A 17029-nucleotide genomic window follows, 5' to 3' on the forward strand; every position below is an offset into this window, starting at 1 on the left:
ATCGCCTCCAAAATGTTGCCAAACTACCAGTTACCATATTCTAAAGACCAGCCGAAAAAAGGTAATAATTAACCCTAAAATAATAATGCAAAAGTAATTCTAAAATTAAACTATTTCTGCAAGTTCTGAAATTCATTTTTTATTTTTTTATAAAACATCTTTATTATTGTATTCTTGATGAAGTTTGATCTCTTAACAAATATTTCATACCTTCTTTGTTTTCATTTAACTGTTTTCCAATTTTATTCGCAAGTTCATAAAACTGCTGGTAGTTTTTTTTTATCGTGATTTTTCAGTTCAAGAATATTTCTTAGAATTTCTGTGCTTTTCTAGATTTGATTGATGTTGGCTGGTCATTCTTTTTTTTTTTTTCCTGTATCACTTCTGTTGTCAACCCTTTCATCTTTTAAATTCTTTGTGTCAAGACTTTTATGAAGTGACACATACTCTAAACATTAATGTTCATAATTTACCTCAACTGATGTTTGAAACATTCAATATAATTTGCAATTCCTCAGCTGAATATCTATTTTGTAATGACATTTGAAAGCTTTTGTAATACCTGGTCTAAAAACTGAAAGTCATATTTGTGGGATAACACTAATGTTAGATGGATTATAAAAATAGACACTATGGATGAACTAGGAAAAGCTCCGAAAGGTTTTAAGTCAGATATTCAGTCATTGGTCTTTGGCCAATCTGAGTTTAAGAGCCAGAAACGAGTTTATTAAATGGCAGTTTTTCTACCTTAGTAAACATTTGTTTTGGTTCCTGGAAATTTGAATATATTAAGTGGCTGAGTTTATTAACCAACAAGTTTAATAAGTGGCAGGTACTGTATATAGCATCAATAATATAACATTTGTTATAAATAACTAAATAAAATTTTAATGGCAGAATGAGTTAGAAGCATTTATTATTAAAAAGGGAACAGACATTTTTGAACTGCTACGTTTTTGCAAAAAACAATGGTTTGAAATTATGTGTTACAATGCACTAATGCATTCAATCACTTTTTACAAGAATATCTTCAATTCCCTACATCCTTCTCTTCATTAAATTAAAAACAAGAAGATGGAAACGAAAACTCTGCTGATATGACTATTTTAAATTTAAAAAATACTACTCATATTAAAAGCAACACTTAATAAGGTATATAAAATCATATGAGAAAAATCAACTGTAAATTTAAGACCGAAGTTCTTGAAAAATTTTTATGTAAATATGAGAAAAGAATAGTAGATTTTTAGCATCGACATATAAACATATATGTCCATATACCAATCAGGAAAATAGACAGAAATGAAAGAAATTCTAAAAATGACGGCAAATTTGCATCAGATCACATGCTCCAAATAATATGCAATAAAACGGACGTAAGCATCGATTAAAAAGAAGAAACACTGTAAAAACAAATCAGGTACTAAAAATAATTTTTTTTTGGCATTACAATAAAAAAATAAAAAAGTGATTAAACTCAGGTCTATAAAATATTTACCTAGATAAAATAATAATAATAATAATAAAAACACGTTATAACACTGTTTTAGCAGAAAGTCAATGCAAATGATCATTTGAAACGTATAACAATATGAAGAACAATAAATCCAAAATTCAAAAAATTATATGCGACATACACATCAAAAGAAAAGATGAAAGTTTTGTAAACGCAGTTCATAAAGCTAGGTCATATCTCTGCGTTCAAATAAGCAATACCAGGGTATTTACATGCTATGAAAATATGAAACAAAAAAAATGCATGATTTTCAAAATAAACCTTTAGTAAATAAAGGATAGCATTAGACATGCTTTCGCAGACGAGAGCGTACTTATTAAATTGCCGGTTGTTTTCGTCCGGGTACTTTGCAAAAGACCAGGATGAGGAATGTCAACAGTTATGGCGTCATACGCTTTGTATTGTTGCCAGGTTTTCTATACTCTAATTTGGATATATATATATATATATATATATATGTATGTGTATAATAATTGTAGTATTGAACGAAGAACTTAAAACACTTAATCATAAAATCAGAGCTTATAGCAATGCATATGTATTTCTTTTCTCTCACACAGTTTCTTCGTCACACACACATATGTATGTAATAATGATAATACTTAACGAAGAATTTAAAACACTTAACCATGAAATCAGAGATTATAGCAACGCTTATTTATTTTTCTTTGCGAACTTGAAGTGTTCTTTAAAAAATTATGGATCTATGAAAAATATATTAATCTTGAAAATAAAAAATAAAAATGCAGTTTAAAAAAGGGGCAACTTACAGCGAAGTTCCTCAACGTTATTTTTATCGAATAGTTGTGAAAATTGTCTATTAAGTTTTTCTTGGTAGTCCTCTAGGTATTTCTTTTTCTGGTTATTTTTACTTTTTGACAGCAAATGCTAGAAGCTCAACATAGCAGACACAACGGCAAAATTAATCAGTTTATGGTGTGTACTCCCAACCGGTAGTGTGACGTTATGTTTTGTTCCGTTATATTATGTGTCTTTTTCCGAATTTAAATTAATATGTTCTACTGTAATTTTTTTCTGAAACATCATGCAAAATTCTTATGATGCTGTTGAAAGCAAGTCCATCTTTTGGAAAAAAAATGATAAAGTCCCGGGGAGGTAAGTCATTTATAAACTGATGTTTTTGTTTTTGCACGAACGTGGCATATTAAATGTTCGTATAAAATTACATTTAATAAAGTATCAGCTGAAGGTATAAGTGATAATTCATGAAATGCCTGATTTACGCCGATTTAATGCCTACGTAATATGAAAAATTTCCGAATTTGATGTCAGAGTTGAAGTTATCCATTTCCTTAATATTTTAGTGTGGAAAAATGCAAGTTTGAAAAACGATTTTTGTTAATTTATGACAGAATGTTTCACTTAGTAAATTTATTTCCTAGACTTTTTGTGGAAATGTCTCCTACACAAGTCTGTTATTGAATTTAAAAACTAGGTTGTTGACTTTTAGTAAAAAAATTTCTGTATTTTAATTATTCGTTATTATGTATGGTGTTGATCGGATATAAATTGCTTTATATTTAATTTAGCTGTTTATTTGTTGGAATGATTTGATTTTATATGTTTTCCCCCCTCTAGACCAGTATCTGCTGTTCAAAATTTGCACTTGATTAATTATTCGAAGTAAGTATATACTTTTTAATTTATTTTTAACTTTGATAGTTTCGTAGTTTCATGATTGCATTACGCTGCTAGTAATTATATATATATATTTAGCTAAATGGTCTAATTTTATAAAACAGTTGTTCTAGTGTTTTTGTGTATAGAAGTTTTATTTCTAATGCTGTACTTAAGCAAATCATTCACATTATTTTTCTTTCTTAGCGATTAAGGTGCTTCCTTATCTTCAGATTTCCAATAATTTTTCTAATTCAGATAATAATTTATTCTTACTTCCTTTAAGGTTTTTTTTGGGGGTGGGTCTTCCCAAGAATATTTCTAAAGGAATGCGTGAATAAAGAGTGTTATTTTTAACTAATAGGAAAACTTATTAGGGTGTTATACTGAAACAGATTCCAAGTATTGTAATTTTTGGTGAAACTCGTAAGAGTAAATCCATTATTTTAGTTATTATCAAAAATTACATTCAGGATCAGTTCTTTATAGTTTGAAATAAATTTAAAGTTGACTTCAGTGCCACAAATTTGTACACTAAAAATGTCATCGAACTAGAGCTGTGGAGTCGGTAGGGAAAATGACCGACTCTGATTCGTGGAAGATTTTGACTTCCTCATAAATATGTAAACACAGGTATTACAGCCAGAGGCATAACTAGGGTATTCAGCACCCAGAGACAACTGAAGATCTTGCACCTCTTTCTGTGTGCCAAGATTGAAAAATGTTTCATTCTAAAATTTCGTAATATCAGTTTGGTGTTCCTGGATGCTGCGCCTGGGTACAGATGCTTCCCCGATTAATCTTTGGATTATGGTAACTTGGCGATTTTTGGCGAAATTTTCAACCCTGCTACAGCAACCTTCTACTTATTTTTTCGGCACCATTTTGTCTTTACGAAGTAAAAACAGGTTTCATTCTTTTTTTTTTTTTTTTTTTTATTTACTCAACAGTTTTCCAACAATCTGTTAGCCGAATTACGCTTAAGCTAGAAATTTTATGGAACAGAAGTGCTTAATCATGACAATTATTAACTGCAAAATTGAAAGAAAGTGCAGAATCGCAAACTCCTTGCCACGTTTTTCAGAATGGCACATACACTGTACCCATGTACACGTCGACCTATTTTTACTTTAAAAAAATCCCAGAATTGCACAAAAATGGCATTGCGCACACTCTTGACTTTATCCATGTACACTCCTTTTTTCTCATAAATTAGAAAAATTTGCACAAAAATGCAGGAAAATTTTGTGAATCTTTAAAGTCCGTAAAAAGGACATATATGAAATTACCTGATCGCGAAAAAGTATATATCCTTTCCAAGGATGAACATTTGCACGTATAAAATAAATAAAATATCCAAAAACTTTTCCCTCTAAATTATCTATTATAAACGTCACCTGCGAATTCATAACGCAAACATTAAAAATGGTTGCAAATACTTAAGTGTCAAATATTTAAATTATTTCCATGCACGTTTACTTCTACTGAAACGTATTCCAAAATGCTACAAACATATAATTCACAAAATAACTATCATTTAATTAAAATATAATTAAATTAAAAAACAGGACTTAAAATATAAATAAACACATACATTAAATTAATAAAAATTAGCTTAAAATCTTAATTACTTTAAAATAATTCATTGCTAATAAAAATTTTCCAATAATAGCATATTAATTTATTTATTCCTTATATTTAGAACAATGCATAAAAATAATAACCTCAAATGATTAAAAATACTAACTTATCTAATCTTCTACAGAATCTTCAGTGCATGGCAGATCACAAAATGTCCATTTTCACCAGATTTCTTGCACTGCCATTCAAACTTATCTGTAATATCCTTCCTTTCACACAATCTCATTTCATTCTCACATGTTGGACATTCATACTTATCCGCAATTAATCCTACACTCATACACCATTCAAGCAATTCTTTGGGATTATCAGATAAATGCAATAAAAATTTCGAATTCACTTTAGATAGGGCCATGGGATCCAAAAATTAAGCAACATTGTTTCACACAACACAGAATGAAGCTAAATACAAAATGCTATAAAGTACTGCAGATATTTTTCCAAATTTCCCCCCTTTTCCAATTAAAGAGCTGTCATTCGTCCATAAATGTCACATGACATATCTCATGATCTCTCATTTCTCTCAGACAAAATAATCCGTAATTGGAACTGTGTACTTCTCACATTATTGTCAAGGTCCTAGGTAGTAACCTGTATCGCCTACCAAAATGTCGCCAAACTGCCTGTTACCATATTCCAAAGATTAGCTGCTCCCCCCTAGCTGCGTAACTGGTTGCAGCTCAATTTTAATATAAAAGAAGTAATATTTGCTACAGAAAAAAATAGTGATGGCATAGCAGACTACTTACATTAATTAGCATTTATTATGAAATAGAAAAACTTGAATTAGTAATTTCTAAGAAACAGTATAGCTTCGGCAAGATCTTCTTTGATAGAGAACCGTAAATCAATTAGGATAAACTTCAGAGTTGAAAATAGTATTTCCACATTAACTTGAGTAAGATTAATAACTGTTACTATTAGGGCTACTTCTTGTGACTTTTCAGGATAGATTTGTTTAAGTTCTAAAAGAGGTGTCTTGCAAGAGTAATCGTATTTCTCTATGTCTTCAAGGGCTGTGTAGAAATCTTGTTTGTATTTTTTCATTTTTATATCTAAAGGCTCATGGTTCTTTATTTTCATTCGCTTTGCCATAGCCTTTTTAATATTATCCAAATATTTCTCAAAATCTGATTCATCACTGGAAAAGGATGATAGAAACTCAGTTCCAATGTTGCAGTTTGACTGTCCTGATTCAAATTTTCCAATTGTTCTGAGAATAATTTCATTCTTATTGAAAGTTCGTAGATGGCTTTCTCTGCCTTTTTAATTTGTTTGTCATACAACAAAATTTGATGTATTGAAGCCAGTAAGATCTCATTGTCTAGGAGCAAGATCTCATTGTCAGTTTCTCTTTTCTTCATTGAGAAAATAATTCCTTCTTCAATAAGCCCTTCCACTTTAGAAAGAACAAACATCACATTCTTCCATTCTCACAGAAACAGGCCTCCTGTTAATTCTTCAGATTATAGCTTTTTTGGGTTGATATTTGGATTATGGTAACTTGGCGATTTTTTGGCGACCAACTTTGCTACAGCAACCCTCTATTTTTTTTTCGCCGCCATTTTGTCTTCACGAAGTAAAGACATTTTTTCTTTTCTTTTTATTTACTCAACACTTTTTCCAACAATCTACTAGCCGAATTACACTTATGCTAGAAATTTTATGTAACAAAACTGCTTAATCATGACAAATATTAACTGCAAAACTGGAAAAAAGTGCACAATCGCAAACTCCTTGCACATTTTTCAGAATAGCACATACACATAAGCCATTTACATGTCGACTTATTTTTACTTAAAAAAACATCCCAGAGTTGCGCAAAAATGGCATTGCACTGCTATTTTCTCATAAATTAAAAAAATTTGCACGAAAATGCAGGAAAATTTTCTTAATCTTTAAACTCTGTAAAAAGCACATATATGAAATTATCTGATCGCGAAAAAGTATATACCCTTTCCAAGGATGAACATTTCCACGTATAAAATAAATAAAATATCTAAAAGCTTTTACCTCTAAATTATCTATTATATTATAAACGTCACCAATGAATTTATACGCAAACATTAAAAATAGTTACAAATACTTAGTGTCAAATATTTAAATTATTTCCATACACGTTTACTTCAACTGAAACGTATACCAAATTCCTACAAACATAAAATTCACAAAACAACTATCATTTAATTAAAATATCATTAAACCGTGTACACGTCGACTTATTTTTACTTAAAAAAAATCTGAATTGCACAAAAATGGCATTGCGCACACTCTTCACTATATCCATGTACACTGCTTTTTTGTCATAAATTAGAAAAATTTCACAAAAATGCATGAAAATTTTGTGAATCTTTAAATCCGGTAAAACGAACATATATGAAATTACCTGATCGCGAAAAAGTATATACCCTTTCCAAGGATAAACATTTCCACGTATAAAATAAATAAAATATCCAAAAACTTTTACATCTAAATTATCTATTATATTATAAACGTCAGCAACGAATTTCTACCGCAAACATTAAAAATGGTTACAAATACTTAGTGTCAAATATTTAAATTATTTCCATGCACGTTTACTTCAACTGAAACGTTTACCAAATTGCTACAAACATAAAATTCACAAAATAACTATCATTTAAGTAAAATATAACTAAACCATGTACACGTCGACTTCCCAGAATTGCACAAAAATGCACGCACTCTTCACTATATCCATGTACACTGCTTTTTTCTCATAAATTAGAAAAATTTCACGAAAATGCATGAAAATACTCAACGTATACTACTCAAACGTATTCCAAAATGCTACAAGCATATAACTCACAAAATCGCGATCATTAAATTAAAATATTATTAAATTAAAAACACTACTTAAAATATAAATAAGCACATACATTAAATTAATAAAAATTACATTACAATCCTAATTACTTGAAACTAAATCATTGCTAATAACAATTTTCCAATAATACCATATTAATTTATTTACTCCTTACATTTAGAACAATGCATAAAAATAATATCCTCAAATGATTAAAAATACTAACTTACCTAATCTTCTTCAGAATCTTCATTACGTGGCACGCACACTTCCCTACAGAAAGAGTTCCAATCGGCTGCAGTACTTCTGCTAATTTCTAAATCTGAAATCCAGACAAAATAATTTTTCCAAATTTACCCCCTTTTCCGATTAAAGAACTGTAATTCGTCCATTAATGTCACATGACATATTTCATGATCTCTCATTTCCCTCACACAAAATAATGCGTAATCGGAACTGAATACTTCTCACATTATTACCAAAGCCCTAGGTAGTAACCTTTATCGCCTCCAAAATGTCGCCAAACTGCCTGTTACCATATTCCAAAGAACAGTCCTTTTTTGTGGCTATGTACAGTGTAGAAAGAAGAGTTTCCAATTCTGCAGGATCATTCCACAATCTTTCTGTTAGTGAAACATTAGGGTTATCTTCATCTTCTAAAAAGTTGTTCATTCTAACAACCTCTTATTATCAAATATGTACTTCCCCATTGCGTTGCTCAATCTGTAATTTGTCTTTTTCCTGCTTGCCTCCTAAGAATGGCATCAATTTTGGGAGTTCTTGTTGCTATTGCTGCTTGCCTAAATTTATCAATGAGATTTGTAGCATGGGGTTCCTTCAACCCATCTCTAACAAGCAAGTTGTGGACTGCACAATGCATTTACTAGATTTGGCAGAGTTTTGATGCCTCTTTGGCAACATCATCTAAAGCTTCATGTGAATATTCTTGAGAAGTTTCAATATCTAAAGCAGTCCTTTTTTCATCTATTGCAACAATTTCTTCATCTTTTGTATTGTTTTAAGCATATTACATACATTATCAGTAATTATGCAAAGAATCTGCTCTTTCCTTTTTTCAAATTCTTTTAAAACTTCTTCATTTAATTTCTGGAGACAATGGCTATCATAAATTATCCTACAAAAATGCCAGCGTTGAGCAATGAAATAACTAAGTGAATCAATTTAATGAATAATGACAAATATTGTATCAGTCCTCCTCCCTTATATTTATTTATTAATATGTCGATAAAATAGAAAATAACTAAATATATATTGATGTACGTATATAGTCCATAAATAATTCAGTTTGTCGTAAATATTTCTTTTTCAGTTCACTTTAATTTCATTTCAAATTCAAACAGTCCAACAAAAACTGGAGTCAGATTTGGAATTGACGTGTTTTTAACAACGCCAGTTTGGACTCCTTTTACCCAAAATTACCTAACTTCGACTCCACAGCCTGGCATCAAACACCATGTGTTACGTTGAATAGCCTGTAATGCAGAAGTGTTCATCTTATTCTGAGCATTTATAATAAGCAAATAAAAGTAACAGTCAAGGGCTTTGTAAAAGTTAAGGGTTTTTCAGAAGAGTTTCTTTAAAAAATTGAGTATTTTGTTCAAATTTTAATTGACAGTTTTAATGATATATGTTGTCATAAACATATTTCATCTTGTATAAATAGTTTTCATCCAAATATGAAAGCTTCTCAGCTAAAGGTTGCCAAAAGTCTTTTCTTTGAAGGGGAGTTAATCTGTGCCACAATCATGTTGTTAATTCCAGTTATTAATAAAGCATGTGAAAATTTTCATGTTATTTATTTATTGTTTTTTAATTTGCTTCCAGAAATAACAGTCCAAAGAAAGATTCAAAATCTAAACATCGGAAAACTTCTTCTTCCAGTTCATTTCAGGAATTTCAAGATAGTACAGAAGATGCATGGGATATTGGAGATGACGACTTTTGCCTTACTATGGGTATTATATTTTTTAGCAGCATTGAATATTTTGTGTGTGTGTTTTTATGGGGCTCCAGTTGCCAGATGCAATAGCTTGTTTATATTGCATCATGAATAGTCGTGCAATGATGTTATTGTGAATAAGCTGGAAGAATGAAGTATCCAGGAATTTTCTTTCCAAGGTTTTCAGTTGCTTAAGCAGATGAACTGGCAACTACTACATATAAATATTTGCAAATTAACAAATACATAATTCTATTGATTGAAATACAGGATTTTATGTGGAAAGTGGCAAAATAAACTTCAGTTCATCATCATCTAGATGATGATGGCCACAGATGCCTTATTCAATTCATATTGTGGTGATTCCATGAAAAACGAGATATATTTTCAGCAAAGTTAAATCGACAGTTTTATACCTTCTGTATAATTTAAAACTGATGTTATAAAATCTAATTTACATTTATTCTAAATTTAATAAAACAATCATTTTTTTCATTAAGCATTATGTATCATTAAAGTTGCCATCTGGTCAGATTTTGTTGCGAATGTTTATGCAAAATTGTGCCCCATTAACAGAAAGGTATCCTCCCAGGCCTATTAGTAATATTTTGTAAGGTTTTTTAATGGAAATTTTCATCATTGTGAGACATGTTTCTAATAATTTTCTGGATTAGATCTTTTCTTTATCGTTAACTTTATTGTTAAAAATCAATTATGCATTATTTATAATTTTAAGAAAATAAGGAACTTTTAATACTTCTTGCTTTTAGTATATGAAAAAGAAGTGCACATTTGTTGGTTAATACTGTAGTAAATATAGTTAAAGAAAAGAAGAAATACTAGGTTGTTTGGAGAGTTCTTGATCTTTCAAAATGTTCTGGAAATTTCAGATTATCTGTTGTTGAAGAAGATGCATGACAAACTACTTTCAGATATTGCACTTCTTTTAAATATAAGTTTTGAAATGCTTTTGAGTAAACTCTTTACTGCCAGTTATTTAATATGACATCCATATTTAATAAAGTACATGGCCAAAATCTCTAAGAAGTTTTACAAAAATATTGAGAAAATTGCAATTTCAACTTTTGCCATGGTTGGTTACAATATAAATGCTATAAATAATAGGAAAATACCTACAACCAATTTAATGAAAATTAATATAAAATGCTATAATGTGATGTTAAGCAATGAAAAATATTTTGGTCTCCAAAATCAAGCTGTAATTTGAGCACTTACTGCTTGGGAAGCTGACCACCCAAGACTGTCATTTGATTTAGCTAGGACTATTCCTCGTTATAAACTCTGCTGCCTTGCTTCACTGAAATAGTTATTTTGTTTTCCATTTTATGTAACTTTTCTGTTTTTAATTTGATTTTAATTTTCCTTTATTTTATAATTCAGCATTCATCTAAAATTTGTGTGAACAGATATTCTTTTCCTTAAAGTTCACTTTTAATCCAACCAATCAGCTTTCTCTTCCTCGATTGATCAGATGCTTTCGTGACACTAGATACACAGCTGCACAGTGCAATAACTGTCACTTTGCTCCTGAACTCCACAGGCAACGGCAGCACTACAATCAGCGGTACTTACGTATTAACGCAACCAGGCCAAAATTCGCATAAATCGCCAAATTTGGCGACCCTACTTACGGCAACCCTACGTGTTTAGACGAAAGTTTATTTGTAAAAAGAAAAAATAACACTGGGCGTGTACTACCACAGCAATGGGTTTTCGGCGAAATTTGCCGAGAAAAGAAAGAGACTTTTTTGGTTACTGTACCTAACAGAAGCGCCGTTACCCTCATGGAAAAAATTTGCGAAAATATAAAGGAAGGAAGCATCATTTATTCGGATTGCTGGAAAGGATACAATACAAGTGAGTTCGAAAATGCTGGATTTCTGCATGGAACTGTTAATCACAAATATAACTTTGTGGATCCCAACACGGGCGTTCACACACAACATGTAGAGCGCATGTGGGGCTCAGCCAAATGGCGCAACAAAAAACAGAGAGGAACAGCCCGTCATCATCTTGACTCATACCTTATCGAATTTATATGGCGCTAAGCTCAAGCTGTTAATGGCGAAGACGGTTTTCAATCAGTGCTAAAAGCAATAGCCAAAAGATTTCCACTGAAAAAATAATTCTGCAACTTATTCACATTTGAAACCGGAAGGGTTTAATTGCTATTTTATATTTTAAAACAAAATAATATAAAAAACTGTATTAAAAATTATCTCTAATTAATAAATGTACATTTTCTTTCTATTCATACTTTTTTATTATATTAAATTCTGTAAAATTTGGTGCGAAATTTACGGAGAAATTCACAAATTTATCTTGCCGTATATTTTTTCGTTTGCTCCAAGAATAATTCACTTGCCAAACTTCTTAATATATTACATCCCATTTTCCCTTCTCTTCCATTGTGAAGGACTAGAAAAAAAGTCACATCGTTTCTACCTCTTTGCATTGTGCATGAGCGGAAAAAAAAAATCACATTGTTCTCTTTTGAAATAATTTTAACAAAGTGCCTAAACCACATTTAATATTATTATCGCTTTCAACAAATACGCCAAATTTCAAAACGTGCCAATATATAAATTCACGTATATCTTCAGAAATTTTAAATAAAAAATTTTAATTTTTTGCAGGTGTGCTTAGAAATGCATCTACTTGATTGTAGATGATGGTAAAAATGGTTGAAGATGATGGTAAAAATTTTATAGATTATAATTAAAAAATTTTTTTTTCGGAAAATTTATAAAAATTATTTAAAAATACAAATTTAAAAAAATAAATTATAAAGTATGAGTGAATTTTATTTGGAATGAACCTATTTCGAAATGTTAAAGGAAGAATCAAATAAGTTCAATAAAAAAAAAGAGAGATTAATAAATGTATACTAAACTCAATTAACACTGAGGAGCTAATTTTTTTAAAAACTCCTCGTGCGATTTTTACAAAACTTGGCATTTTGGCCTAATTTCAGTGGTAGAATCGAAATGTGGAAAAAAATTGGGATGTCATTTCAGAAAAAGTCTGATTTGGGTCAAAATACCTATATTAGAGCAATGCTATGTATAAATCGAATACATATCTTAAATCACGCTTTTGAGACATGGAAAACGGAAGTTTAATTTTGTGAATCGGCCCAGTAGAATGGGAGATATAGAACTGTCTCCATCTCTTTTTTCGAAGGGGGGGGGCACAGTGTACACATACATAAGAAAGAGAGAGATGACGTTATCACCGCATAGATAAGTGTGAACTGTGCACACATCAGGAGAAAAAAACTCTTAAGGTAAACATCGGACATTTATGATACAGCAGTATTCGTAGAGAAGAAAGCGATAGAGAGGTTACTTAGAACAAAAAAGTTTCGATTGACAATTTAGTGGGAATTCTTGACATGGTAATTACAGGAGAATTGAACAAGAAATTATATCTATAACATTATAGAGAAAGTATTAGCACACACAAAAAAAAGTTACGGTTAACAAAATGTTTAATAAAGCAATCAAATTAATATTAAACTTTTTTTGTAAATTTTGATTCCCTTAAAAGGTCACAAATGCTTCATTATTTCATAAACAACTATTTCTGATTTTTAATTTTGTAATTTCTGCATGTCATCTTACTGGATTAAACTGATGATCTAAAGTCCAGACGAGTTCGGATCTCGGACTTTGTTCTATAGTAAACCACTTGGTAAGGCATGTTATCAAGAATTGAAATTTAATGTTGTATGTTTAAAAGCTTAGACAGGACTTTTTAATTGTTGAGATATTATTTTTTTTAAACAAATGTAAAAAAAGTGTCTTCTAAAATGTTTGTCATATGAGAACAAAGAAACTCAAAACATGATAATATGTACAGCAGAAGTTTCAAACACAAATTGCGCACAGGCCAAATGCTCGATCTGAAGGCAACTGACAAGCTAGATTTTTTTTAACAAAATTTTAGAGCATTAAAAAATATACAAAATTTAAAATTTTATTTATTGAATATTTATCAAAACACACATAAACAACAACAATAATAACACAAAAGAAAAAAATTCAAATTTATATAGCTATTCTCTATCTGAAATCTAAAGGTTGGTGACTGCAAGAAATTTTTGTTTGTTATACTTTGTAATTCAAAGATATTGACAATTAAATATTAGACTGACATTTCTTTCTGATTGTTAAAATATGTTGAAGTTACCATTAAGTAACTAACTTTTAATCTTAACTGGAAATTACAGAATATTGAAGCGCCATCAGCTGTTGGCTGGCAAACTAAATATACTGACTTGACCAATGGGGAAATTTTCCTACTTTATTCCAGTCATGTAGCCTTTCGTACAAGCATAAAGTGACAAAACCCAAGCTTAATCCAATTCGTTTTTCTTTGAATAGCATTCACACATATAAACACAGTCCTTTTCTTTATGCTCTCTAAAATTATAAGCACTGTATTTGCGACATAATTTAAATGTATTTGGGGAGCCGCATGCAGCTTCAGGCTGCGAGTTCCAGACCACTGATGTATAGTACAAATGAAGTTTTGAAGTTTTCTATGAGTGGCCGCTTTCAATATGGTGAAAAGAAGTTAAGTTTCAATATTTACATTTATCATATTAAAATATCTTCTTTAAAAGTTGAATGTTGCTTTTAATTCAAACTGTTTCTGTTCTGAGTTACTTGAGAATTAAATAATTTTATGATTTTAATGGCAAAGTGAAGTGCATGTAATTACAAGGGGATCCAAATATGACCAGGACTGTTACCCATTGCAGCGCTGTATGTCTTTGAGCGAGTACAGCCACTTTTTCCACCTTACCTCCCATGCAGATTAGAATTTACATAATTGCGTCTTGCAGTCACAAGAGTGACAAGTGAATATCAACTGTCTGAGAGCATGGAACAATACACTGTGATCAAATTTCTCATTTTAGGCAACATCTAATCATCTGAAATTTAGCAGAGATTCAGAGCGTACTATGGTGAAGAGTGTTTTACTAGGACTCATACATTTCATTGGTGTAAGTGCTTTGTTGAAGGATGAGAATGCATGGAGAACATCTGAACCCCAGCAAACACTAATTGTTTGAATGTGTTTTTTCAAGAAAATAGAAAAATATCGGTATGAAAGAACTTGTGTCAATATTTTCAAGTATTGTTGGTAATCTAAAAACTTTTGTGAAAATAACATTTTCAGTATGGCAAGATTTATGCCTTGTGAACCCCATGCATGTTGACATACAAGGAAAAAGTGATGCACATGCAAACAGCCAGTTCTTTCTTGTGGGGGGTTGAACATGAAGGAAATGCATTTTGAACTTGTCACCGTCATTGAAACATGGGTTCTGTACTTCAGCTCAGAGTCCCAGGCTTAAATCCTGGTTAGAAGGCATGTAGTTTGTTGGAAACAATATGTCACCATCAGTGTTCAGGGTTAGATTCACAACCAACTGAAAAACTTCTATGGAAAGGTCAGGATAATGCATCCAGAACATTAATAAAAAATCTATCAATTTTGGAGGGAAGTATGTTGAAGGAAAAACCCTTTCATTTGCAATACAGATTTTGATTAAAGAATGAGGGAGTCCAGCTTACATTTGAATTACTTTGTTGTATATTACAAAGTAAAATGCACTAAAGACTATTCACATTTTCTAATTGATAAAAATCTATCAATTTTGGAGGGAAGTATGTTGAAGGACAACCCTTTCATTTGCAATACAGGGTTTGATTAAGAATCAGGATAGGAGTCCAGCTCATATTTGAATTACTTTGTTGTATATTACAAAGTAAAATGCACTAAAGACTTTTCAAATTAAAAAAATTCGGTCTTCCAGGTTTGAGTGGAGGACTACGTTATTCAAAATTTGATGGTTTTAGGGTCATTGTTTTTTTCAGAATGTGAGAAACATGCATACATTCATGCAGATTCTTCATTAGTGATCCAATGTAAAATGCCATTTCAAGACTAATAGCCCATTCAGGACTGTTATTTCTATTAACAATTATTTGTAATGTATTATTATAAATAACATTAAAAATTAATAATTATTTATAATTAAGTTATATATTCTTATATTCAATAAATATAATTAAATAATTAAATTAAAATTAATAATAAATATGTTAAATTTAATATTTATTTTTGATTTTATTTTTATACTTATTTTTTTGTCTTATAGATGTGTCCATTCATCCTAAAGTCGCTGAATCCACAGCAATGAAAGTCTTAAGTAATCATAGCAGAGGTACTTTAACTTTAACAAACAATGAAGATACCATTTGTAATGATATTACTTCTAAAAATGCTTTGTCTGATAGCCATGATGGCAGTTCTGAAAGCAGTATTCTTGATACTAAAACACCTGCAGTGCAGAGAACAGTGTCAAAAAAAGGTGCTTATTTTTTTTAATCCTTATAAAATTCTTTAGTTAAAATTTTCCATTTTTAGTATTCATATAATGATGTCATATTTATTATTTTGTAAGTGTTTAACTTTTTGTACATTTTAACTTAAACAAGTTTACCCTTAGAGTAGTTTTTGTATTCTGTTCATGCAGCTTTTGCTGTACTTATGAATTAATGTGACCACTTTGGCACAGTTTCGTGATTTTTTACAAATGAAAAGGTGAAAGTGGCCCTTTTTCACATTTTACTTAATCTGCTGTCCCAGAAGAAAAGAAAGAAAATTTGAGATAAATTAATGTTTGAAGTTTAACCCTCTGGCTGATCATCCCACGATTTCTACGGGTGACTCAAATGTAGCAAAATGTGCTTATCTTGCGATTTCCGCAGGCATATGTTTTTCTTCCTTTATTGAGGAGTGCATCTCGTTTTTTCCTCATTTAACCATTGGAATAAATTATATATAGTATTAGGCGTTTAGTTTACGTTTTGGCCAACAGATATCGTTAGTTGTCCACTAAATTGCGGCATTTGAAGGCACGGGGCATTAGTGCTCAAACTTCAATTTTTGCAGCTTTTTTCTTACAGAAATGCCTGCTAGAAAATGCTCAATGATTATCTTAATTATTTAATTAAATTATTGAATTATTAATTAGATTTATAGAATCTGGTGCAAAAACTGTGAAGTTGGACTTTGCCTTGAACCCTGTTTTGAACTCTATCATACTAAACTGCATTTTGAAGGAATTTTTCCCTCAGCACTTTATATTTTCTTAAATTTTATACATTTTACTTTTTTATATTATGCAGTAAATAGAAATTAACTGTAATTCAATTCAAATTTATTCAATTTTTTTTTTTTTTTTTTTTTTTCTTTTTTTGTTATAACATCTGAAATTGTTTTTTTCTGGCAACTTAACAATTGGTTTTTCTGGCATATGATAAAAATCTATATAAAAAATATTTTCTAGGGAAAAAAAGTGTATTTTTCAATTCTCCAATATATATAGATTTAAAATATTCAGGGGGGGATT

General features: G+C 30.3%; 2 protein-coding genes across 4 annotated transcripts in view; one reads left to right on the forward strand and one right to left on the reverse strand.

Annotated features, from left to right (window-relative positions):
- LOC118183137 (cyclin-D-binding Myb-like transcription factor 1) overlaps positions 1-1939 on the reverse strand; it is a 95733-nt gene extending 93794 nt beyond the window's left edge. The window contains exon 1 of one of the 3 annotated variants that reach the window (XM_035352562.2): positions 1830-1939. The gene's annotated coding sequence lies outside the window, so the exon portion shown is untranslated. The other 2 variants (XM_085812855.1, XM_035352563.2) reach the window with 2 other exon arrangements.
- A 286-nt stretch (positions 1940-2225) lies between these two features.
- Tbc1d22 (TBC1 domain family member 22) overlaps positions 2226-17029 on the forward strand; it is a 48020-nt gene continuing 33216 nt past the window's right edge. Inside the window, exons 1-4 of the mRNA XM_035352564.2 lie at positions 2226-2632; positions 3116-3160; positions 9465-9595; positions 15773-15985. Coding sequence (XP_035208455.1) covers positions 2562-2632; positions 3116-3160; positions 9465-9595; positions 15773-15985 — 460 coding nt within the window. The 5' untranslated portion in view covers positions 2226-2561. The remainder of the gene's footprint in view (positions 2633-3115; positions 3161-9464; positions 9596-15772; positions 15986-17029) is intronic.

Source organism: Stegodyphus dumicola, chromosome 3 (assembly GCF_044657685.1).
Source record: "Stegodyphus dumicola isolate Sdum_Otavi_A_Nest chromosome 3, ASM4465768v1".
NCBI lineage: Eukaryota > Metazoa > Arthropoda > Arachnida > Araneae > Eresidae > Stegodyphus > Stegodyphus dumicola.